The sequence below is a fragment of the Grus americana genome, chromosome Z, assembly GCF_028858705.1.
Source record: "Grus americana isolate bGruAme1 chromosome Z, bGruAme1.mat, whole genome shotgun sequence".
Taxonomy (NCBI): domain Eukaryota; kingdom Metazoa; phylum Chordata; class Aves; order Gruiformes; family Gruidae; genus Grus; species Grus americana.
In genome coordinates this window covers 16,097,858-16,122,379 of record NC_072891.1, presented here as the reverse complement: position 1 = coordinate 16,122,379, position 24,522 = coordinate 16,097,858, and the positions used below count along the sequence as shown (strand labels likewise).

Below are 24,522 nucleotides of genomic sequence, written 5' to 3'. Positions count from 1 at the left end.
TTTAGATCTGAAGTAAGCAAGTGAGTAACATTTCCTAGTGAAGATAATGCTTGGCATCTAGGCATTTAAATTTTACTTGGACTCTACATTGTTGTACTGGGTCTGGCTGAGATGCTGTTCGTTTTCTTCATCGCAGCTATATGGGGCTGTGTTTTGCATCTGTGACTAAAACATTCATAACAACGTTTGTCACAGATGTTACGATTTAGTCACAACATTGTGGCTGTTGCTGAGCAGTACTTGCATAGTATCTAGTCTTTCCTAGGCTGGGGGTGAGCAAGAAGTTGGGAGGCTATGCAGCCTGGAGAGCTGAGCAGATTGGCCTAAAGGATAACCCATGCCATATAATGTTATGTTTGGCAAAGAAACTGAGGGGGTGGGGGTTTGGGGAAGGTAGCCTTGAGACTGGCTGGGTATCAGTCTGCTTTGGAGAGGTGTGGTGAGTAGTTGCCTTTGTCACTTTTTTCCCTTTCTTCTTATTAAACTATGTTTATATCCACCCATGAGGCTTTCTCATTTTTATCCTTCCCGTTCTCTTCCCCCTTGCACTGAGCTATTAGCTGCTGGGCAGAGTCAACTCACCAATGCTAGGAGTAGACACAATTTGAGAAAGGAGTTGAACGCTTGCAGTAAATGAAGTCTTGAAAGCAGTTGGTCTAATCTGTAGAAAGATCAGTTTTACAGAGTGAACAGTTACACAGTATAGCTTCCTGAAAACATATGGAGGAGCTAATAGAGACTGGCCATAATGCTTGTTTATGGGTATAGTAGACTAATAGTACAGCCAATGGCTCAGGGAAAATAACTGGCATGGAAAAAGGATTTACTGGAGTGCCTGGATTATAGTATAGGGTGGCTAAGGCCGTGTCTCATGACAGTTTAATCTGATCTGACTTGGCTGTGCAGTCCTTGCCTCGTTCCTTCTGACAATACAGGTGCTTGCTTAGATCCAGTGGTACTTGATACAGGGGACTAATCACTTTCCTGTGCTGACCTACTGCAGTATAGGACAAATGCCATCCCTGTTGGACAGGAGATGCCTGCTTAGAGCCATGCAGCTGGGGGAGGGCAGCCTGCTGCAGTCCTGGCCTCAACTCTTGAGGAAGTACAACCCAAGGGCATGGATTTGCCATCTCTTTTCCAATAGTGAAGCTGATTCGACTTTCCTTTCGCTCCACAATTGTTAATGGTTCTCTGTTTCTCTTACCAAACTGTAGTTTAAAGTACCTTTGTGAAAAAGCAGTCTCTCCTGTGTTCAGTGATTTCTCCTGGAAATAACTTTTCTGGTGCCAGGTGAGAGTCAAACTAATGTTCAGTATTTGAAGTAAGAACAGAGATACTGCAGTAGAATATTACTTTTAAGATGAAAGTGTTTCCTCCTCATACTCAAGGTAAACTTAAGCTGCTGCAGCCCAAATGTGCAACTTACTAAGGGGAAAAACTTCCAAACGTGAAGGATAAATTAATGTAGGCACTAGCAATTAATGTGTCAATGAATTATAAAAAAATGCAAATAATAACAAAGTATAAATAACCAAATATAAAGAAAACAAAAATAGAATAAAGTACATGCTAGCAAAAAGCATCAACAAAATGTTTGAACTGTTATTGGATTTAACCTTATGATGCTATTCTGTTTTTGTTTAAAGTAACCTAAATTGAACTATTAAGAAGTGTGAGAAGGGAAAGATGTTTGCTGTTTCTGTAAGTGATTTGATACTGATAACTAATTTTCTTCCTCTCTCCCCTCACCCCCCAGATGAAATTACTGAAGTGAAGTCTGGGACTGCAACTCCACAGAGATCAGGTTCTGTGAGCAACTATAGATCCTGTCAAAAAGATTCAGATGCTGATGTGCAAGGAAAATCTGTAGATACATCCCTTACCTCATCAGTGACCTCTTCGCTTGACTCTTCCACAGCTGACTTAACTCCAAGACCAGGGAGTCATACAATAGAATTCTTTGAGATGTGTGCAAATCTTATTAAAATACTTGCACAATAGTTTTGAAGATGCGCTTATTTCTTTTATAGCAATAAGCATGCCTAAATCATAGTCAGATGCTTCCGATTATAATCAAGTTAAATTAAGGCGCTGGAAAAGCTAGCCACAGAATGCAATTTGCACAAGGATTGAAATGATTATGGGCAGTTACGTATATTATTTTGAAGGTGGAGTGAATTCTGATTGTCTCCTGTCCAATAGCATAATACAGATACAGGAAATCAGGTGCCCTTGGGGCAGTGTTCATAACATTTTACATTGAGTGCACATTAGTCTGCATATAACAACTAAGTTAGACCTCCTTGGTTTTTTCACTGGTAATACATAGCTCTGATGCACTGTAAGTAAATCTACATTTCCTAGTTCAGTGACCTAAGGATGACTTATTGGTCACAATCTACAGTTGTGCCTCAGCTGGTCAGAACTATCAATGTTTTCTAACAGTAACGTGTTAAAACTGCTGTGCTTCTTCCCCCTTATTTGATAGTAAATGATAAAGAATAGTTTAATGCATTATAATGTACTACTTTTAACAACTGATAAATTTGATTAAATGCATGCAAATCCAACCAGTTGGAAATGCGTGTAGGTGTTCTGTAATGCACTAAAGGCAAGAGCAAGAAACTTAATGCTGAGGAGCCTTCGCATCCCATGGGCTAAAACAAAATGTGGCTATGTGAAGGAGAACTGTCAGCAGCCTCTTGATCTGTGCATACACCTTAGTGTGGTAGCAGCACAGCAGCTCCCCGCTGCTGCTGCAGGCTGAGAATCCTTTTTCTCAGAAACATGTGCATGTAGTTAAAAGCACAGCCTAAGGGCTCTTGCATGCTATTCCAGAATCTGAAATTGACAGTTTTTTAACATATGTGTTAATACTTTGATGCAGGTGTTTATCACATGTTAACTTAGCATATACTATAAAGAATTCACTTTGCAGTTGAAACTACATGTACATGTTTGGTTTTCCCAGGCTTCCTTTATAGCAAACTTTGTTATTTAAATTCATCGTGAAATTAAATAGTCCAGCTTTTCAGCTGAACATGGAAAACTGATCATGAAAACAGGAGTGTTAATATTCAAAAAGTTTTCAACAGTAAATTGCAATTATCCATAAAATAAATCCTTCTGCATTTATAGTTTTTTGCAATGTTCCAGGAAGAAAATTGAACCTTATATGTTAAAATCACAGTACTTGCACAAAAACATTTAGTCTCTTGTAAATTAGATATAATTAGCCACAGTGCTGTTTTCATGTAGCACTAATAGATATAAACAGTAAACTGTATGTCATAAAATGTTTAGTTTTGTATTCAAGAATTAATGTACTCTTCAAAATAAACTTCATGAACTACTCTGTTTCAAAGGTTGCTATCCCAGGGAGAGGCTGGAAATCATGGCATTACTATGAACAGTTAAACCTGGGCTCTTTAAAATGGTTGGGGATCCTTGCCAATGAGATTTCATCCACAGAACACTGCTAGCTACAGATAGAAGAACAGTTTATTCCAGGCCAACTGGCTTCAGTCCAGACATTCATGTTATGAACATGCATAGAATCTGAAGAAACGTAAAGCTGCTTTAAGCCCTGTAACTGCTGTAACTGCATTCTGAACTGGGCGGTTGTGTGGTCTATCTAGTATGTAGGTGCAAGTTAGAACTTGAATTGCTTGTCCTCAAGCATCACACACGGTCCCTGTAATACAAAGTTGTATTGCTGTATCTCAGAGTGGAAGATTCCCCTTAGATAAAGCTTGGGATTTAAACTCCTGAGATTGAGATGTCAACATGAGGGACCAGCTGCATAATCCTACTTTGAAGTGCTGTTTTTAATCTTGTAAGAATTGGGCCTCATGTACTGAGTAAATTGGTGTGTTCATTTTTGCTACCCTTTTATTTTGAAATTGTTAAATAGTGCACTTGTACGAATATAACAAAACGCACAGGTTTTTTATTTGTTGTAATTCATCATCTGGAACTGGTTTGGGATCACTCTTGCATATGTTAAACTAAGTATGTATAAATGGTATCTGCTCCTGGTTTGCAAACTTGTAATGCTGATCACAAATGCAAGCTGTCAAGGTGCAAATAGCTTTTAATTTTATATACTTTTTTTGGCCCTCTTGTGCATTAAGACCACCATGGTTTTTCCTTTGTTTTGGTATCTGGAGATGAAAGTAAGTTTCTGCAGAAGTGTGCTGTATGCATAGTTTTAAATAAAGTAAAAGTTATTGGTATGATAAATTAGTTTTGATGGCCAAAAGTTTTCTGATTGAACTGAGATTTTTGTAGGGGGTGGGGAGGGAGAAAGGGGACAGACAACTTAGTTGAACCCAGAACAGCTGCCTGTCGGGTGACTTTCCTATGCTTTGTAGATCTTGCTGTTGAAACAGCTTTCCTCACATGTTCCTACTGATCTTGCAGACCCTTTTTTTTTAGCATCACACCTAGTGTCTGCCAGCATGCTATGAAACAAAACTTTACTGCAAAAGCTGCCAGGGTTGTGAGGACGCAGTTTATGCAAATACACAAATTGGTCAAGTATGTTACTCTGTTTTCCCAAGCTCACTCCTGTTGGAGTACATTGAATTATCTTGCCTTTGTATTGTGATTTTTTCAAAAACATGGATGAACCTGATTGTCCATGTGCAATATAACTCAGTAGTGGATAAAAATTCATCATGGGTGCAATATTTAAAAAAACTTTAATGTTTGTCTTGATATGAGTGTTTAATACAAAAGTGGAAATAAATTTTATTTTACCAGTTGATTACCATTGTAAGATATGAAAAGATGTGCCTACTTCCTATGTTAATTTCTTTTGACAAAGCTGATTGGCAAAAAATGCTTGTTTATAACTGTATAACTTTTTAAACTTTCAAAACTTTAAGTAAACATGAAATGCTGAACCATGTCATTTGAAACTGTGTGCATGCTGTCTTCTGGTGTTACGTATGTTATAAATTAACATACAAGGACCGTTACACTTGTTTTAAAAACAACAGCAATTACCATTTTAGAATAAGCAGCAATAACTCACTGCAGAACTCCCAGCTAAGCAGGCTGGGCCACCACCTGTGCCAGCCTGGCCCCTGACTGACCGTTTTCCCCTCGGTGCTGTGAGCCCTCTCGCTGCACAAAGGAACGTGAGGTGGAATGGGCGCTCAGCGCTCGGTGCCCAAGTCCCCTTCTGCCCCGCGCCCTATCTGCTCTCTTCATGCGGCGCGCGTGGTTCTTCTGCCTTGGTATTTGCCCCTGTAACTAGGGTGCAATTTTAAATCCTGTAGCCTTTTTCTTCCTGTTAGGGGAAAAAAAAAAAAAAAACCCAAGCCCAAACCCCTCACTTCCAGCCTTGCTCCTTTTCCCTCGTGGTATTTCGTGCTGGGAGCCGCCCGCCCTGTCAGGCGGTGGCCGCGCCCAGAGGGAGCGGCAGGTGCTGTGGAGCTGCGCTGGGCGACCCGCAGGTGCCGTTCCCGCCTGCCTTCGCCCGTCCCTCCGCGCTTAACACCTGCTGCGCTCAGGGCAGCCGGTGGTAAAATCCCCAAAGCTGCATCACCCGTCCTGCACCTCCCGCCGCGCACCAGCACCGCGGCAGCCGCGCTCGCCCTCAGGGCGCTCCGTTACCCAGCTGGCGCTGCCCTGCGGTGCCCGGGCGCCTCCCGGTGAGCTCATGAAAGCTGGATCTCGCCGGCATTTACACACGCCCCAGCGCCCTCCCCCGGCCCTCCCCGAGCCGTTCCGGGGAAACTACAGCTCCCGGCGGCCCCTGGCGCCGCGACAGGCCATGGTCGCTGCCGGTGCTCTGCCCTCCCGTCCCGCCCTTCCGCTTCCTGCCGGCGGGGGGTCACGGGTCGAGCGGGGCTTGCATCCGGAAGAGAAGCGCTCGGAGTAGAGCGGCAGGTAACGGTCCCCTGCCGCGGGCTTCTGCCGGGTCTCGAACCACGGCGGGCTGCAGGCCGGTGTCGGGGCCCCCTCGGCGGGAGGCTGGGCGGGGCGGAGCCGATGCAGGACGCGGTCTGCTCAGCCCTGCTGGCTGCTCCTCTCCTGCCGCCTCCCCGTCGGTTGTGCTGGGCCTCGCTCCCGGCCGCGGTGAGGCCGTCTCTCAGGCGGCCGGGCGAAGGCATGTGGGGCTGTGCAGCGGAGGTCGGCGTGGCGGCTGCAGCTTGTAGCCGTCTGGGATAGTGGCCGTGCCTGTGTCACTCACCTCGGACCGAGTCATTTCCTTTCTCTTTTTGTCTGGTTTCCGGTGTGTTGCCTTCAACGTTATAAGGCTTTCTGGTGTGTCACAGCTCTGGCTTTGGGGGTCTGGTTTGGTTTGGTTTTTTTCTTCTTTCTTCTCTTTTTTTCCTGCTAGAGATCAATTTTCGGCTGTGCTCAAAATTATAGTTACCCGACTGACATCTCTGATAAAGCTAATGGGCAGAATTTGTGCAGATGAGTGGCAGTCTGTTGCATATTACTGTTTTAGAATTGAGATGAGCAAGGTGTATTTTTTCTTCTGTGTACTTAAAAGCTAAATTACCGAACTACTGAAAATACGTTTTTCTTTAGCTCTCCAAATGGCTTCTTTTGGGTGGAAGAGAAAGATTGGTGAGAAAGTTTCAAAAGCTACTTCTCAGCAATTTGAAGCAGAAGCTGCGGATGACAAGGATCTGGCTGATGATGATGATGCTAACTGGGTACATGCAACTAAGAGAAGAAAGGAAATTCTCTTAGAAGACTGTGCAAAGAAAAGTAAGGAGCTGAAGGATGAAGGTGCAAGTTTGGCGGAAAATAGGAGGTACTAATGTTATCTTGCTCTTTTTTTATTGACTGAATAAGCACTAAATGATATTTTAATCCCTTCTCTAAACACTAGGTAACTTGCTAGCAGCTGCATTCACGCTTTTCATATTTGAAAAAGTGATCATTTCTTCACAGATTCACAGAGTGGTAGGAGTTAGAAGGGACCTCTGGAGATTGTCTGGTCCAGTCCCCCTGCTAGAGCAGGATCACCTAGAGCAGGTTGCACAGGATTGTGTCCGGATGGGTTTTGAATATCTCCAGAGAAGGAGACTCCACAACCTCTCTGGGCAGCCTGTCCCAGTGCTCGGTCACCCTCAAAGTGAAGAAGTTGTTCCTCATGTTCAGATGGAACTTCCTGTGTTCCAGTTTGTGCCCGTTGCCCCTTGTCCTGTCACTGGGCACCACTGGAAAGAGTCTGGCCCCTTCCTCTAGACATCCACCCTTTAGATATTTGTAAGCATTGATCAGATCCCTTCTCAGTCTTCTCTTCTCCAGACTAAACAGCCCCAGCTCTCTCAGCCTTTCCTCATATGAGAGATGCTCCAGTCCCCTCATCATCCTTGTAGCCCTCCCCTGGACTCTCTCCAGTAGTTCCCTGTCTGTCTTGAACTGGGGAGCCCAGAACTGGACACAATATTCCAGATGTGGCCTCACCAGGGCAGAGTAGAGGGGGAGGAGAACCTCCCTTGACCTGCTGGCCATGCTCTTCTTAATGTACCCCAGGATACCATTGGCCTTCTTGGCCACGAGGGCACACTGCTGGCTCATGGAGAGCTTGTTGTCCACCAGGACTCCCAGGTCCTTCTCTGCAGTGCTGCTTCCCAGCAGGTCAACCCCTAACCTGTACTGGTGCCTGGGGTTATTCTTCCCTAGGTGCAGGACCCTACACTTGCCCTTGTTGAATTTCATTAGATTCTTTTCTGCTCAACTCTCCAGCCTGTCGAGATCTTGCTGAATGGCAGCGCAGCCTTCTGGTGTGTCAGCCACTCCTCCCAGTTTTGTATTGTCAGCAAACTTGCTGACGGTTCACTCTGTCCCCTGGTCCAGGTCACTGATGAATATGTTGAATAAGACCGGACCCAGTACTGACCCCTGGGGAACAGCACTAGCTACAGGTCTCCATCTAGACTCTGCGCTGCTTATCACAACCTTCTGGGCCCTGACATTCAGCCAAGTCTCAACCCACTTCACTGTCCACTCATCTATCCCACACTTCCTAAGCTTGCTTATGAGGATGTTATGGGAGACAGTGTCAGAAACTTTGCTGAAGTCAAGGTAGACAACATCCACTGCTCTCCCCTCATCCATCCAGCTGGTCATGCCATCGTAGAAGGCTATCAGATTGGTCAGGCATGATTTCCCCTTGGTGAATCCATGTTGACCACTCCTGATAACCTTCTTGTCCTCCACATGCTTAGAGATGATCCCCAGAATGAGCTGTTCCATCACCTTTCCAGGGATGGAGGTGAGGCTGACTGGCCCGTAGTTTCCCGGGTCCTCCTTCCTCCCTTTTTGAAGACTGGAGTGACTTTGGCTTTCTTCCAGTCCTCAGGCACCTCTCTCGTTCTCCATGACTGTTCAGAGATGATGGAGAGTGGCCTACCAGTAACATCTGCCAGCTCCTTGAGCACTTGTGGGTGCATCCTGTCAGGTCCTATGGATTTGTGGATGTCACATTTGCCTAGATGTTCTCTAACTCAATCCTCCTCGACCGAGGGAAAGTCTTCCTTTCTCCAGGCTTTCCCTCCTGCCTCCAGGGTCTGAGTTTCCTGAGGGCCGACCTTAGCAGTGAAGACTGAAGCAAAGGCGGCAGTCAGTAACTCTGCCTTCTCTGTATCCTCCATCACCAGGGCACCCACCTCATTCAGCAGCGGGCCCACATTTTCCCTAGTCTTCCTTTTGCTGCTGGTGTACTTGAAAAAGCCCTTCTTGTTGTCCTTGACATCCCTTGCCAGATTTCATACCAAGTGGGTCTTAGCCTTCCTTGTTGTATCCCTACATTCTCTGACTATATCCCTATAGTCTTCCCAAGTGGCCAGTCCCTTTTTCCACATTGTGTAAACTGCATTCTTCTCTTTGAGTTTTTCCAGGAGCTCCTTGCTCATCCATGCAGGTCTCCTGCCTCCTTTGCTTGTCTTCCTGTTCTTTGGGATGCACTGATCTTGAGCTTTCATTCTACCTTTTCTGTCTGGTACTAAATAAGTTGTTTCTTTTGGTGGCGTTGGCACAGTGAAATGAAATCTGTATTCCATCTCGTTTTTGCATGTTCATATAACAAAAATATGATAGAAGGATGGGGATGAGAAACTCATTGGATCTGAAAGTTGAAAGGGTAAATGAGATACAGTGATATAAGCCACACCGTACATAATGCTTTAGCTACTCTGATAGCTTTCTCCTTTCTTGTGAATGTGTCTCTTTCTCTTATTAAGAGTAAGCATATTTGCATGTGTACAGTGCCTAGGCAAATACTGCAGAGCAGCTAATGCACCATTAATCTGTCTAATGCTTTTAGAAAGTCAGGTTTAGGTAGCTGCTCCGAGCATCTTCTGATAGCAGTAATGAGTCTTGAAACGTTGGCAATTTTGGAAGGATATTGCAAAGATAGTTCCATTGTCCTATTGTGCTTCAAGCAGAAAGTATCTTTCGAGTAGGTGGGGGTTAGAGGAGGGAAAGAGGGACTATAAATTACACATTAACTACATAATTCATTAGATCTTCTCTGGAGGGGGACAAAACAGTTCCAAGTATAGTCCCCTTTAAAATCTTCAGAATGCTTGACATCTAAATCTGTATCCTGACTTTACTTGTCTGAGCATCTCTCCTTTATTCATTGTGTTAGACCAGATATAACATTATTTTCCTGGTAGAAACAATTCCACAATTGTCAGTATGTGCTCCTGTGTTTTTAAACTTTTTGTGTTAAGAAATTTCATCCTAAAAAAGGGTTCCCTTGGCAATATGGAGGAGAGAAAAACTTGGAAGTTTGAAGCAGGCAATTTATATGTGATAATAAATATACTGCGTGTGTGGTCTGGTCCGATTTAAAAAATAATGAATAAATAAAAAATGTCTTTGAGAAAAGGCTTCTGTTAAAACACTTAAATACAGTTTCCTCTTTTTGCTCAAATGGTGACACTGTTCAGGGGGGCAGTGATTCACTTCTGTACATCCTTTTGTGTTCTGGAGTTCTGTAATTCGTGAACAAAATTTTGAAGCCTTTTAAAGCTGACTTTAAATTTAAACTAAATTAAGCTAAATCAGCTTTAAGCATGCTGCCACTGTATTAATATCTTTAATGCAGTAGCTACGTAAGTTGGTTACATTAATATTGATAGCTGAAAACTCAGAATACACAAATTAAAGAGTCTATTAACATCTTTGTTTTTAACTCTGGAAATAAATCATACAGTAGTCTACAGAAAGGTAGGGCTATTCAGTCCCTTTCAGGATATAGAGATTGTGTCATTAAGCTTGAGAAAACAGAAGTATTTCTAAAGGTTTTCATTCTATGTCTGGTAATCACTAGTGTTTACTATACTTACATATATTAAACAGAGATTGATTTTTATTTCTGTCTTCCATTCTACTGTTGCCTTCCTTGTATTTTGTTTTGGATGTTGTATATCTTTGTGGCTTTTGGTGTTCTTTTTTGATTCTTTGTTTTTGTGTATTGTGTGAAGTGCAATAAATCTCTTGAACAGCAGCAAATAGCCTGTTGTATATGTGGTTTAGAGCAGGGAGATACAGACTGCTGCATCTTTATTTTGAGCAGCAGGTAATTTTTGGTGCTTTTAATATTTTAAGTTGGTTTTACAGATTGAGTTTTCCTTTATCTGTCAGTTAGAAAACAATGCAAGAGCTTAACCCATCCAGAAGTAGCAATGTAAGGGTTTTTTGTGAATTTATTGAGAACTATATATCATCAGAAGTGCTTATAAGAGCTACTGAGAAAAACTGAATGGCTTATAAAAAATATGAGAAACAAGTTACAAGAAATTATAATGCAGCTTTTGGGAGGCTTATCACACTCATGTTAACAATCTTGTTATCTGAGGCTTAACAGAAGTTCTAACTTGAAATTGTAGTTTCCATCAATTACTCTAGCACACTCTGTACAGTTTGGGCAATTTTGGTAGTATAGTGCTATCAGGGTACATAGCTTTCAGGCTGATCTTTCTCTTAAAAAAAATAAAATTCACATAGATTAGAGCCTAAACTCATAGTGGGAGGCTTTTATTACTTTTAACAGGTGGAACAGTTGACATACCATTACAGGGAACTTGAGGAAGCAGACTGAAAGGAATGTTTATTCTCTCTGGTGGAGAGTGGTTGCTGTAGTTGTCTTTCAGACTTACATGGTCTATTTCTTGAATACATGTTTGTAGAACATAAGCAGACTCATGTAAGTAATTAAGTACTTAATGTAGATTGTTTCTTGAAATATCAAAGCATAATAAGAGTTAAAGATTTGCGTTGGATTGTGTAGTATTCAGGTAAAAGGATGGTATCTCTTCCATTGAAGAAACTCAGAAGAAAAGCAAAGACTGAGCACTAGAGGGTAACCAAGGTAGTATCTTAGTCAGTGTTGGAGTGGAGAGAAGAAGGGGATCCTGAAAGAAAACAGACTTGGGAAGAAGTAAGAGGCTAAATAAAAGAAAGAATGGAAAGTAAAACAACTTCACTTTTCATGGAAAAGAGACTCCGAGGTCCACCACCTCTCTGGGCAGCTTATTCCAATGCCTGACCACTCTTTCAGTAAAGAAATTTTTCCTAATACCCAATCTAAATCTCCGCTAACGCAACTTGAGACCATTTCCTCTTGTCCTCTATCACTTGTTATTTGGGAGAAGGGACCAACACCCACCTCACCACAACCTTCTTTTAGGTAGTTGTAGAAAGTGACAAGGTCTCCCCTCAGCCTCCTCTTCTCCAGACCAAACAACCCCAGTTCCCTCAGCCGCTCCTCATAAGGCTTGTGCTCTAGACCCTTCACCAGCTTCATTGTCCTTCTCTGGACACACTCCAGCACCTCAATGTCTTTCTTGTAGTGAGAGGCCCAAAACTGAACGTAGGACTCAAGGTGCAGCCTCACCAGTGCTGAGTACAGGGGGATGATCACTGCCTTGGTCCTGCTGGCCTGCTGGCCACACTAGTTCTGATACAAGCCAGGATGCTGTTGGCTTTCTTGGCCACCTGGGCACACTGCTGGCTCACGTTCAGCCGGCTGTCAACCAGCACCCCCAGGTCCTTTTCCTCCAGGCAGCTTTCCAACCACTCTGCCCCAAGCCTATAGCGTTGCATGGGGTTGTTGTGACCCAAGTGCAGGACCCAGCACTTGGGCTTGTTGAACCTCATACAGTTGGCCTCAGCCCATCGCTCCAGCCTGTCCAGATCCCTCTGTAGAGCCTTTCTACCCTGCAGCAGACCAACACTCCTGCCCAACTTGGTGTCATCTGCCAACTTGCTGAGGAGGCACTCGATCCCCTGGTTCAGATCATTGATAAAGATATTAAAGAGAACTGGCCCCAGTACTGAGCCCTGGGGAACACTGCTTGTGTTGTCCATGACAAAATCACTATGATGAGAGATTCATTTTATAAGAACATTCACTATTACTTAGCTAGGACAGTGACTGCCACCTTTACACTTTGTTAGTCCATTAGCTTATCTTTCTGGTAAGGGTAGGCAGTGATGGTGTTACACCCCCACCATCGTGTTGTTCGTCTCTGTGTATGCAGTAAGTCTCTTTCTGTGGGTGAGGGAGATCTGACTGACTTGTGCTTGTAAAGTGACCCTCAGTGCTTCTTGGGGGAAAGGAATAATGGGCTGCTTGGAGGTCAGAATTTGTACAGACTGCTTTCTTTGCCCATTGGCAAACTCAGGAGTGGCATGGGTGAATTGTTTTGGAGGTGGCAGCACCCAATGGGTTTTCAGCTTTTGTGGGAGCTGCTTGAGTACTATTTGTATCTGCTGTAATGTGTGTGCATGAATTTACTAAGCTGAGACTGAGATGCACACAGAAGAAAAATGGTGCTGAAGAGAGCACCAATGTGGATGTACCCTCATGTACTTGAATTAAAACAAACAAAAAACCCCCAAGCAAAACAACCACCATAATCCAGGTTAGATTTTTTGTATTGGTAGTCCTATACTGTTTTAAATCCAGCACAGTCCAAAAGGATAAAAGTTCATGTGCTCAGCCTCAGTGTTTTGAGCACAGCCAATGGCAATCTCAGTGTGTCTCGACTCGTAGGTAGGGTAGTCTTTGGCTGTGAACAAAAGCTTAAGAACGTGTTTAGGTGAGATTAAACAATGAAGTATAATGTGCTCAAACGTATAGCGTGTAGAGTACTAACAGCAACGGTAAGGAAAATTGCTGTCAGACTAGTATCTTCAATATAATTGGGTTGCTTATTCATATAGATGGCTTTGCAGTCCCCGTGCAGTTTTCAAACTACAAACACTTTTGTAGCTGGACCAGTAGGTGGAGATAGAGGTCTTCTCAATGTACCCTGAAGATGTGCAAAAGTGCTCATCTAAATACTTCATTTTCTTTTGCAAATAGACATTACTGGGTTTAACATCTTATTGATTTGCATTTAATTTTTCAATTTTCCTAAATAGAAGTTAATACTTCTCTGGCTTCTGATTATTTTTTTATTATTATTATTCCATATTGCACTTAAAAATTTCCATCTCTAAAGCTAATACTGGTTTGGGAAGATCATGTTTTCAGCTGGAATACTCTTATGTTTTGGCTGAGCTTATAGAGATTTATCTGTGTTAAAATAAATAGTTGATGTCACTTTGTCACTTGATGTGTAAATTAGATTGATTACTAGGGTTTTACTCTTTCTTTCCTTTAGCTTTTGTAGCAGCAAATTAAATAAGGACATGTCAAAGTGCTATAAGCAGACCAGGCAATAGGTCAATTTTCATTAAAGTTTTCTAGAGGAACTAATCTTTGATAATTATTTGATTTAATTTTCTAATCTATTTAAAAAATTGAACTTCCGTGAAGTACTACTTATTCCACATTTTAGCAGTTGAACTTTTTATCCCCCAATGCTAATATGCCAGCATGACTTCAACATGTGTAGTTTACGACTCCTTAGCTATATGAGCTGTAATTGAGTTTGTCTTTCTCACTAGACACAATAAGGTGTCTGTGTCAGATGATGAGAGGCATATTAAGTACAGTGTATTTAGTGTAGTGGTAAGTTAAGTTTTATAAAAAATATGTATTTAGCAGATGGAGCAGAAGAGTAATACCCATTTAAATAAAGTTGAAAAGCCTTTCTGTCATGTTCTTAAAATATTTGTATTTGATAATTTATCTGTGTATTTCAGGTTTGATTATGATAAGCACTTAACATTGATTACTAATGAGTTGGGAAGGTGCTAAAGTAATAACATTGGTTTCAGATTATCTTGATAATTCATTTTGATGCAACTAACATGTCAAAGATCATTGTGTCGAAATTATCTTTCAATTTTCAGGCAATAAAACTGATGTTACTTACATAATGTAGTGTTAAAAAAGTGGTTTCCCAGAAGATCCAACAGCTATCTTTGGCAGAAACATTTCAGCAGTTTACTAGGCAGAGTTACGTTATGGAGTAGCCTAGGAGAAGTGGGGTATGTTAGAGAGAAGAGAGGTTCAGGAGAGCTGGCTGCCTTTTTTTCCCCAAATAATCTTGTCCAAGCTCAAGAGTAGCTCATCCTGATGAGGAGGAAATCAAGCAAAGGTGATTGGAGTGCTGTATGGATGTACAGCCAGCTCCTGACAAAATCCGAATATAAAATGGAAATAAACAAGAGGTGGGAGCAGGGTCATGTGATCCAGAAAGACCACAGAGACCCTGTCTGAGTATGCAGCGATGGGATTAGGAAAGCCAAAGCCCACCTGCAGTTGAATCTGAGGGATGTGAAGTGCAACAAGAAGAACTGTTATAGGTGTATCAGCAGCAAAAGGAAGATGGGGAAAATTGTGGATCCTCTGCTGAGTGGGGTAGAGAATCACAGAATGGTTTGGGTTGGAAGAGGCCTTAAAGATGATCTAGTTCCACCCCCCCTGCCATCAGCAGGGACACTCTCCACTAGACCAGGTTGCCCAAAGCCCCATCCAACCTGGCCTTGAACACTTCCAGGGATGGGGCATCCACAGCTTCTCTGGGCAACCTGTTCCAGTGCATTACCACCCTCACAGTGAAGAATTTCTTCCTCATATCTAATCTAAATCTAACCTCTTTTAGTTTAAACCCCTTGCCCGTTGTCCTGTCACTCCATGCCCTTGTAAACAGTCCTTCTCCAGCTCTCCTGTAGGCCCCCTTTCGGTACTGGCAGGCTGCTCTAAGGTTTCCCAGAGCCTTCTCTTCTCCAGGCTGAACAACCCCAACTCTTAACAGTGTGTCCTCATAGGAGAGGTGCTCCGGCCCTCTGATCGTCTTCATGGCCCTCCTCTGGACTCGCTCCATAAGCTCCATGTCTTACTTGCTCTGAGATCCCCAGTACTCTAAAGAGTACTCTAGGTGGGATCTCACAAGAGTGGCATAGAGCAGGAAAAACTTCCCTTGATGTGCTGGCTGTGCCTCTTTTGATGCAGCCCAGGACATGGTTGGCTTTCTGGGCTGCAAGTGCCCATTGCCGGCTCATGTCGAACTTCTTGTCTACCAACACCCCGAAGTCCTTTTCCTCAGGGCTGCTCTGAATCCATTCTCCACCCAACCTGTACCTGTGGCTGGGATTGCGCTGACCCATGTGCAGGACCTTGCACTTGGCCTTGTTGAACTTCATGCAGCTCGCACGGGCTCACCTCTCAAGCCTGTCAAGGTCCCTCTGGATGGCATCCCTTCCTTCCAACATGTTGACCGCACCACACAGCTTGGTGTCATCAGCAAACTAGCTGAGGGTGCACTTGATCCCACTGTCCATGTCGCCAACAAAGATATTAAACAGCACCGATCCAGTACTGAGGAATGCCACTTGTTACTGTTCTCCACTTGGACATTGAGCCGTTGACCAAAACTCTTTTGAGTGCAACCATCCAACCAATTCCTTATCCACTGAGTGGTCCATCTGTCAAATCCATGTCTCTCCAATTTAGAGACAAGGATGTCATGCAGGACAGTGTCAAATGCTTTGCACAAGTCCAGGTAGATGATGTCACTTGCTCTTCCCTTATCCACCAATGCTGTAACCCCATCATAGAGGGCCACCAAATTTGTCAGGCACGATTTGCCCTTAGTGAAGCCATGTTGGCTGTCACCAGTCGCCTCCTTATTTTCCATGTGCCTAAGCATAGTTTCCAGGAGGGTCTGCTCCATGATCTTGCCAGGCACAGAGGTGAGGCTGACTGGTCTGTGCTTCCCTGGGTCTTCCTTTTTTTGCCTTTCTAAAAATGGGGGTTATGTTTTCCCTTTCCCAGTCAGTGGGAACTTGGACTGCCATGACTTCTCAAATATGATGGATAGTGGCTTAGCAAATTCATCCATCGTTTCCCTCAGGACCCGTGGATGCATCTCATCAGGCCCCATGGACTTGTGCACCTTCAGGTTTCTTAGATGGTCTCAAACCTGATCTCAAACCCATGGTTCTTCATTCTCCCAGTCCCTGCCTTTGCCTTCTGCAACTTGGGTGGTGTGGCTAGAGCACTCACTGGTGAAGACTGAGGCAAAAAAGTCATTGAGTACCTCAGCCTTCTCCATATCTTGGGTAACTAGGTCTTCCATTTCATTCTGCAGAGGGCCCACATGTTCCCTAGTCTTCCTTTTATCACTGTGTGGTTGGCTAACCCTGGCTGGAGGCCAGGTGCCCACCAAACTCGCTCTATCACTCCCCTCCTCAGCTGGACAGGAGAGAGAAAATACAATGAAAGGCTCATGGGTCCAGATAAGGACAGGGAGAGATTATTCATTGGTTACTGTCACGGACAAACCAGACTCAACATAGGAAAAAAAATTCATTGTCAAGCAAAACAGAGTAATGAGAAATAAAATCAAATCTTAAACCACCTGCCTCCCCTCCCTTCTTCCCAGGCTCAACTTCACTCCCCATTTCTCTCCCTCCTCCCTGCTAGTGGCACAGGGGGACGGGGAATGGGGGTTGTGGTCAGTTTATCACATGTTGTCTCTGCTGCTCCTTCCTCCTCAGGGGGAGGACTCCTCACACTCTGCCCCTGCTCCAGCATGGGGTCCCTCTCACAGGAGACAGTCCTCCATGAACTACTCCAACACGAGTCCTTCCCGCGGGCTACAGTTGTTCACAAACTGCTCCAGCGTGGGTCCCTTCCATGGGGTGCAGACCTTCAGGACCAGACTGCTCCAGTGTAGGTCCCCCACAGGGTCACAAGTCATGCCAGCAAACCTGTTCCAGCATGAGCTCCTCTCTCCACAGGTCCACAGGGCCTGCCAGGATCTTGCCCCAGTGGGGGCTTCCCATGGGGTCGCAGCCTCCTTCAGATGTCTCCACCTGCTCTGGCATGGAGTCCTCCACAGGCTGCAGGTGGAATCTCTGCTCCCCATCATCCTCCATGGGATGCAGGTGGACAGTCTGCCTCACTATGGTCTTCATGAACTGGAGGGGAATCTCTTCTCCAGTGCCTGGAGCACCTCCTCCCACTCCTTCTTTAGTGACCTTGGTGCCTGCAGAGTTTCTTACATCTTCTCACTCCTCTCTCTGGCTGCAAACTCTGCCACTCCTTTTTTTTTCCTTCTTAACTATGTTATCCCAGAGGTGCTACCACTGTGGCTGATGGGCTTGGCCTCAGCCAGTGGTGGGTCCGTCTTGGGAGCTGGCTGATGTTGGCTCTGTTGGACATAGGGGAAGCTTCTAGCAGCTTCTTGCAGAAGCCACCCCTGTAGCCCCCCTGCTACCAAAACCTTGCCACGCAAACCCAAAACACACTGACGTACCTATAGAAGCTTTTCTTGTTGCCCTTGATGTCCCTGGCCACATTTAATTCTATTAGGGCTTTAGCTTTCCTGACCTGATCCCTGGCTGCTCAGAGAATTTCTCTGTATTCCTCCCAGGCACCTGCCCTTGGTCCCAGCCTCTGTAGACTTCCTTTTTGTGTTTGGGTTTGCCCAGGAGCTTCTTGTTCATCTGTGCTGGCCTCTGGGCATTTTTGCCTGACTTGTTTGTTGGGATGCATCGCTCCTGAGCTTGGAGGAGATGATCCTTGAATACTAGCCAGCTTTCTTGGGCCCCTCTTCTATTGTTCCATGCTGTATCTGGAGCTCATAGCTGATGTATCTCTTCCATGAGAGTGACCTGAAAGCCTTACACAGTTGGATTTGTAATTAAGTGTAGGGGAAATCACTGGAAAATGCTTATGATGAAACTAAGACAATGTAGTAAGTACTCACTCCTACTATTCCTCGTAGGCTGAAAGTAACTGTTTGGTATCAGTCTTGGATGTCATTTGCATGCCAGGTATAATTAGCTATTCCATATATCACTTGCCTCATTTCAGAGGGAATGATCTATACCAATGTTATCCAAATAAAATGAATGTTTTTAATCTCCGTGATTATTAACTTTGATTAGGTTGAGTGTTTTCTAAGATCAGTCATGAAAAAATGCAGAGAAAATAGGTAGGATTATCACTCAAAGTAAAATTGTATAGTCTGAATAGGGTCTTGATTAAAATGATTGTGACCTCTAGTCAAAACACCTGATCACTTTTTAATGTTGTTCGGTGTTTAGCATTACTGTTTATTGTGTGTATATATAACTTCCTTGCTGTTAGTTCCCTTGCGAATACCTTACACATAAGCTCACTAAAATGAGACTAAGGGGGTGTAAACTGTAACTCCGGAGTGCAGAACACATGAGCTGAAACAAAGATGACTCTGAAGAATTAAGGACTTCTTACCTCCATTTTTTGGGAAGAGCGTATGTTGCAGCTTCTCTCTTATTAGTCAGAACATATGCTTTGTTTTGCAGGCCTCATAACCTTTCCACAGAATTAAAAAAAAAAAAAAAAGTGCAGTGTTTTACAGTATTAAACACCCTCCTGTAAACTGCCATGTGAAGTAGCACATTAATTTTTGTCTTTAAGTTAATTTTTATTGCTAGCTTTACTGTTTTTGCTCACTTACTGATAGAGTTGTTGCTTCCTGGTGATGTATCTAGTTGTCTTCTCTCATTGAGGAGAAAGTTCTTTGCAGAATGTTTGTTTTAAGAAGTTCCTCTTGTTTAAACTGCAATTTATCTTTAATTTAGCTATTTTCCTTTTGTTCTGGCAAGCATTATTTTCTAGCAACTGGTTATGATTTGGCAAAGCAGGAGTTTAGTTTTGAAATTGTTACTACCTTAGTGCAGATTTTTCTGGCAGTGTCTACAAGAAGAATTGTAGATTATTTAAACTGTACACAGAGTTTGAATAATTTTGGGAGTATCTTTATGTTAGAATTATTGTTACTTGAGGATATTGAATTGTGACATTGTAGAATCCATCTGTATTTGAATGTGTGTATATTTATGTAGGTATGTATTTGTAAATAGAAACAGAAGGAATATTCATGCAACAACTGCAGACTGGCGAAACATTTATTTGTTTGCTGGTTTATTTATTTATTTATATTTTCCTTAAGTAGAAAATGTCATTTAATTGATGGCTACATATCACCCTATATAACTTTAGGCCCTCAGTGGAGTCAGCCAAGATGTGAATCTGTATTTGTTCCAGGTCTTTTCACAACGTAAGGAGAAAGAGGTATCGACATAATTCAAGTCACTTAAGAGCTTAAACTGCAATTTGGAGGTTCCTATTGCTCACTGTTAAACCTATAGACACATTATACATTATACTGTTTCGTGGTGCTTTTGCCTTCCGGAACAGGGTGGCTGTGGACAAACTGTGAAGATGCTGGCTGGCCACAGCCATAGAACCACAGAATCACAGAATGGTTCGGGTTGGAAGGGACCTCAAAGACCATCTAGTTCCAACCCTCCTGCTGTGGGCAGGGACACCCTCCACTAGACCAGGTTGCCCAAAGCCTCATCCAACCTGGCCTTGAACACTTCCACGGATGGGGCATCCACAGCTTCTCTGGGCAACCTGTTCCAGTGCATTACCACTCTAACAGTAAAGAATTTCTTCCTAACATCTAATCTAAATCAACCCTCTTTTAGTTTAAACCCATTCCCCCTTGTCCTGTCACTACACTCCCTGATAAACAGTCCCTCACCAGCTTTCCTGTAGGCCCCTTCAGGTATTGGAAGGCCACAATTAGATCTCCCTGGAGCCTTCTCTTCTCCAGGCTGAACAATCCCAACTCTCTCAGCCTGTCCTCATAGGAGAGGTGCTCCAGCCCTCTGATCAGCTTCGTGGCCCTCCTCTGGACTCGCTCCAACAGCTCCATGTCTTTCTTGTACTGGGGCCCCCAGAGCTGGATGCAGTGCTCCAGGTGGGGTCTCAGGAGAGCAAGGTGGATTCTCACGAGAGTGACATGCGAAAGACCACTCTGTCAGACTGAGAGCGGTGCTGCTCAGGTGCCCATGTCTGGGGACATTCCCCGGCACTGTCAGCTTGCGAGTGCAGATACAGCCTGTGAGGCCACAGGGTGATAGAAGTCTTTGTGTCAATGCTTGAGGTTAGGTACCTAAACTTAGGTGGGATGAATCAGGCCTAACTGTTAATACCTATCTGAAGATGAAGAATAATGTGCGTGTTACCTGTCTTTGGACTTAAGTTCAGAGGGTCTGTTCCTTCTATGCGTGAAAAATAATTTACAGAACTTTATAAGTTAAAAGCTGTTGTATTTACTGAACATGTTTTATGTAGTGTTTTTTAATATGAACTCTTTGAAAATGTGTCTTTTTACTTAAAAAAAAGGCTTATATTTAAATATGTAGAGTATGTTACTGGAATTGGAGAAGCATGAAAAAAAATTGGGTAAGTAAAAGTTTCATGAGTATATATTAATTCTTATATATATATATATGTAAAAAATCTCTATATAGGGAAGTCATGCCTGACAACTATTTTCTTCTATCCTTCTAATACTAGTGAAGTTACTGGAAAATAATGAATACTTGCATCTGATTTTTACATTTCATTAAAAAAAAAAATTGGATTTTCTTCTTGGTAATCTGTAGGGCAGGAATTGATACTTTCTGAGCTGGTTCTGTTGCTTCCGTTTAATTCCTAGCACTTTTTCCAGACAGCTTTTGTTTATGACCAAACAGAATATTTGCATCTAATCCCAGAATAACTCTGTAGTAGTGTTTAAGGACCTATAAGGAACTACATAACATAATGGGTTGTAAATAAATAATATAAAAATATAAATAATTTGATTTTATTGTTTTTATTTTTGTTATATATTATGACAATATTTTACATTTAATTTTTATCATTCGTTATCACAGCTGTGCTTGAAAAAATAATTATGATATATGAAATAATATATGAAAGCACAGGCACTGGCATATTTCTAGCCTCGTAAATTATACACAAGTAGACTTAATTACTCTCTTTATCTTTTTTTACTTTTTTCTTTTGACTGTGTGTGATTTTTATTGAATCTGATGTGTGTATGCCATGCAGCCTTTGAGGTGTTTTTCTTCAGCAACACTTAGAACATTTTTGCTGCATATGAGCGATAATAAGTATATACAGCAGAGTGCACCTGGTGCATTTTCATTTTCTCTAAGTGCTGTGTTGAGATAAAGTGCTTCACTGTGAGTTTCTCTCACAGCTGGCTTGTTTGTTTTCAGAGCTCATCTCTGAAACTGTCTTCATTCCTTTTGCCTTGCTGCATATTACTGTTATAAACTGGCTGGGACAGGAACCATCTTTTAAAATAGCAGACATAGTGGCCACAAAACCAGCACTATTGCCATCCTGCGGAAAGCAATTTCTGCTAGCCGGTCTGTACTGATAGATGGTGGCTAGAAATTCAGGTAAATACTTCGATGCAAAAGTCTACCTAGCAAGTTAAAGAACATGATTCTGACTTGAGCTAAGAGAATTTGCCCATAGCTTCAGTTAGGCATTCTAATAATGCAGCTATTAAATGTAGAGCATTCTATTATTTATATACACTGTATAGCAAAATTTAGTAATTTACATTAACAATCCTAGCAGTTTTCACAGAGAAATACAGCATACAGCCTTTTTCACATCCTTTGCTTGACAGACACTGGCAAGAGTTGCTCTACTGAGGTACTGCTGTTACATTGTCCAGGATTCCCTATATTAATGACACTGTGTATTGTGACTCGGATAGTGTAAAATGTGATCGTATTTAATTTTTTTCAAAGTTACAGTTTTGTGGGTTTGTTTATTGTCCAGATCTACTCATAAATACATCTAGTTGCTTTTACTTGAATAATAAAACCTTTGTATTTAGAAATATTTTTTTCATAATATTATTTCTCTTCATATGGGAAGCTGCAGGGAAAAAAATAAAGCTGTTTCCTAATTTAATACCTTTGTCCAGTTGCTCTTAAACAAAGCCTAGTTATTATTGCTGTCACAGAAAATGTTCCTCTCCATCCCCTTTGTTTTAACTGTCTTTTTGGTTCATAGAATTTAATTTTGAAACAGTAATTCAGTATCCCTTGCATGATCCCCATTGAACATGATGTATACCTGTTGTCCATATCTTCTAAAATTAAAATGTACAGTATTTAAGGGATCATAATTGCCCATCAGCATTTATTTCAGGAAGAAGTAGGGTATGACAATGTGTTTTGTTACAATGATGTTGGTTTCTAGACTATGTCAGCTTGTTTTCTAGTTCCCTAAATGGCGTACTCCACATCTCATGGCATATCATGAAAGTATCTTTCAACTGGAAGGGATGGTTGGCAGTAAAGGCTTAGAATAAAAACTCTTTAGGAGCAATGTCTTGTTCAGTCAGGTCTTTGGAAGGACTAGTTCAAATAGTGTTTTGCGGGGGGGGAATCAAGAGCGCTACGTTATCTTTTTTCTTTGTTGAAATATTCAATGTTATAGGACTGTTAATTGTTTAAAAGTTGACCTCAACATAATGTACTATCACAAGAGAAACTACTTGTCAGGGTCTTGTACACTAATATGGTCATCAAATTAATAAAAATTTAATTTATTGTGGATCTTGACTTCCTCTACTGCTTTTTGTCCTCTTCATTTATTTACATGGAAGTTAACTAGTCATTTTGTAGACAATTGTTAAATTATATCAGGGCTAAGTTAATTGAAAGCAAGGGCTGGTTTACATGCTACCTAGGTTTGGTTGTTGACAGGTCAGGTATCTAGTTAAAAGTTGCAGTTCCATCAGTGGTTAAGCTGCTTTCAGTCAGGGCCAATGTGACCCAACTCTCCTGCCCTCTCTTTTCCACCCCTTTGCAATAGTCCCATTTTTTTGTTTTACCCTGGGGGGAAGCCACCTTGGAGTACCAGTTTGTCATTGGGCTGGAGAAGCAGCCCAGCTGGAAAATAGCCTCTTTCTGGTTGCTGGCTTTGGTCTGCTTCACAAATGCTTTTGCCAAAACAGGCAGGAAAATGGGTTAGAATAAATGGCCAAACAGCAAGGGAAGTGGAGACAAGTTCTTTCATTTATGTGGTATTATTATGTAGTTGTTGCCTGTGTGTTATTGTTACTGTATTGTATTTATAATTTGAAATGGTTGTCTGTGAAAATATTTTCACTCACAGGCTAGACATTTCTGGTTTTACCCTTTCAAAATGTTCATCTCCTTCACAGTGAGTCTAATTCTTCTCTCAATTTATCACTGGACTTTGAACAAATTACTCTTAGTTAGCTTGTAAGGGAGTGCACTCATTCGTTATATGCAGAGCAGTTATTTTCTCTAATTTTAGCAGTACATGGGGGTAGGTGCAGAGAGAGTCTTAACATGACAAAATTGTTAACATAGATTGCCAAGTACTTTTGTTAAACCGTGTGACATATATGAAATAGGTGATAGATATTGTACATTTTTCTTAATACAGTCATTTGGGTGACCAGTGCATCCATCCCAATCTCAAATGAAGAATCATGGTATTTATAACATCATGCTCAGTTTTCTAATATGGTGTTTAAATACCGTAAGTCAAAGGTTTTAGACAAAGAACCATACCTTTCTGCCTCTCTGGGTGGTGCCCAATACACTAATCCCATGTACTGTCAGAGGTTATACATCCCTCCTCTGTTTCTTACTTTCCAAAAAACAATCATAGATTTTTTTTCATGAAGAACTGGTTTGCTATTTTGAAGCCAGTTCAAACTGATAATTTTTATAGGCTGCCATTCTTAGTATGTATTGGACATGTTTTCATGCCAGTCTCTGGAGTTCTATTTGCTCAACTGAATGGCAAATCTTAAGAAACGTCTGTTTTGTCTTTGACCTGTCAGCTGGGAATAGAAATCTAATGTAGTAGGCCATGGCTTAAGCTTTTTGTCCTCTGCAAAAATTAAGAAATGACAGTTAAGACAAAATGCAGTTCAAAGCTGTAGATTTTTTTTTAACTAGGTTCTTTGGATAGGAGATGTTGGCGCTGAATAACGCCTTGTATTCAGCTGGCTGCACCGTCCTATTTTACTATTAAAAATGGAAGACACTGTTAAATATGTTAAATAGCATAAACTTACTGAAAGGTGTTCTGCTACCTAGGTTTCTCTGTAGGAAGTTGTATTTGTCTGGAAGCTTTCCTTTTCCTGGCAATTGGCTCTTGTGATGATAAATTCACCCTCAGTGGATTTGGATGTTGACATAGATGTTTTTAATTGTCTTTAATCT

At 42.2% G+C, this 24,522-nt stretch overlaps 1 protein-coding gene across 4 annotated transcripts in view; it reads left to right on the top strand.

The window, feature by feature from the left end:
• Window positions 1–24,522, top strand: part of PRKAA1 (protein kinase AMP-activated catalytic subunit alpha 1) — an 87,658-nt gene that overhangs the window by 25,229 nt on the left and 37,907 nt on the right. For 2 of the 4 annotated variants that reach the window (XM_054810278.1, XM_054810279.1), the window contains exon 9: window positions 1,760–4,925. In XM_054810278.1, the coding sequence (XP_054666253.1) occupies window positions 1,760–2,004 (245 nt within the window). In that variant the 3' untranslated portion in view covers window positions 2,005–4,925. Of the gene's footprint in view, window positions 1–1,759; window positions 4,926–5,794; window positions 5,902–6,552; window positions 6,782–24,522 lie in introns of those variants that run through there. The other 2 variants (XM_054810280.1, XM_054810282.1) reach the window with 2 other exon arrangements.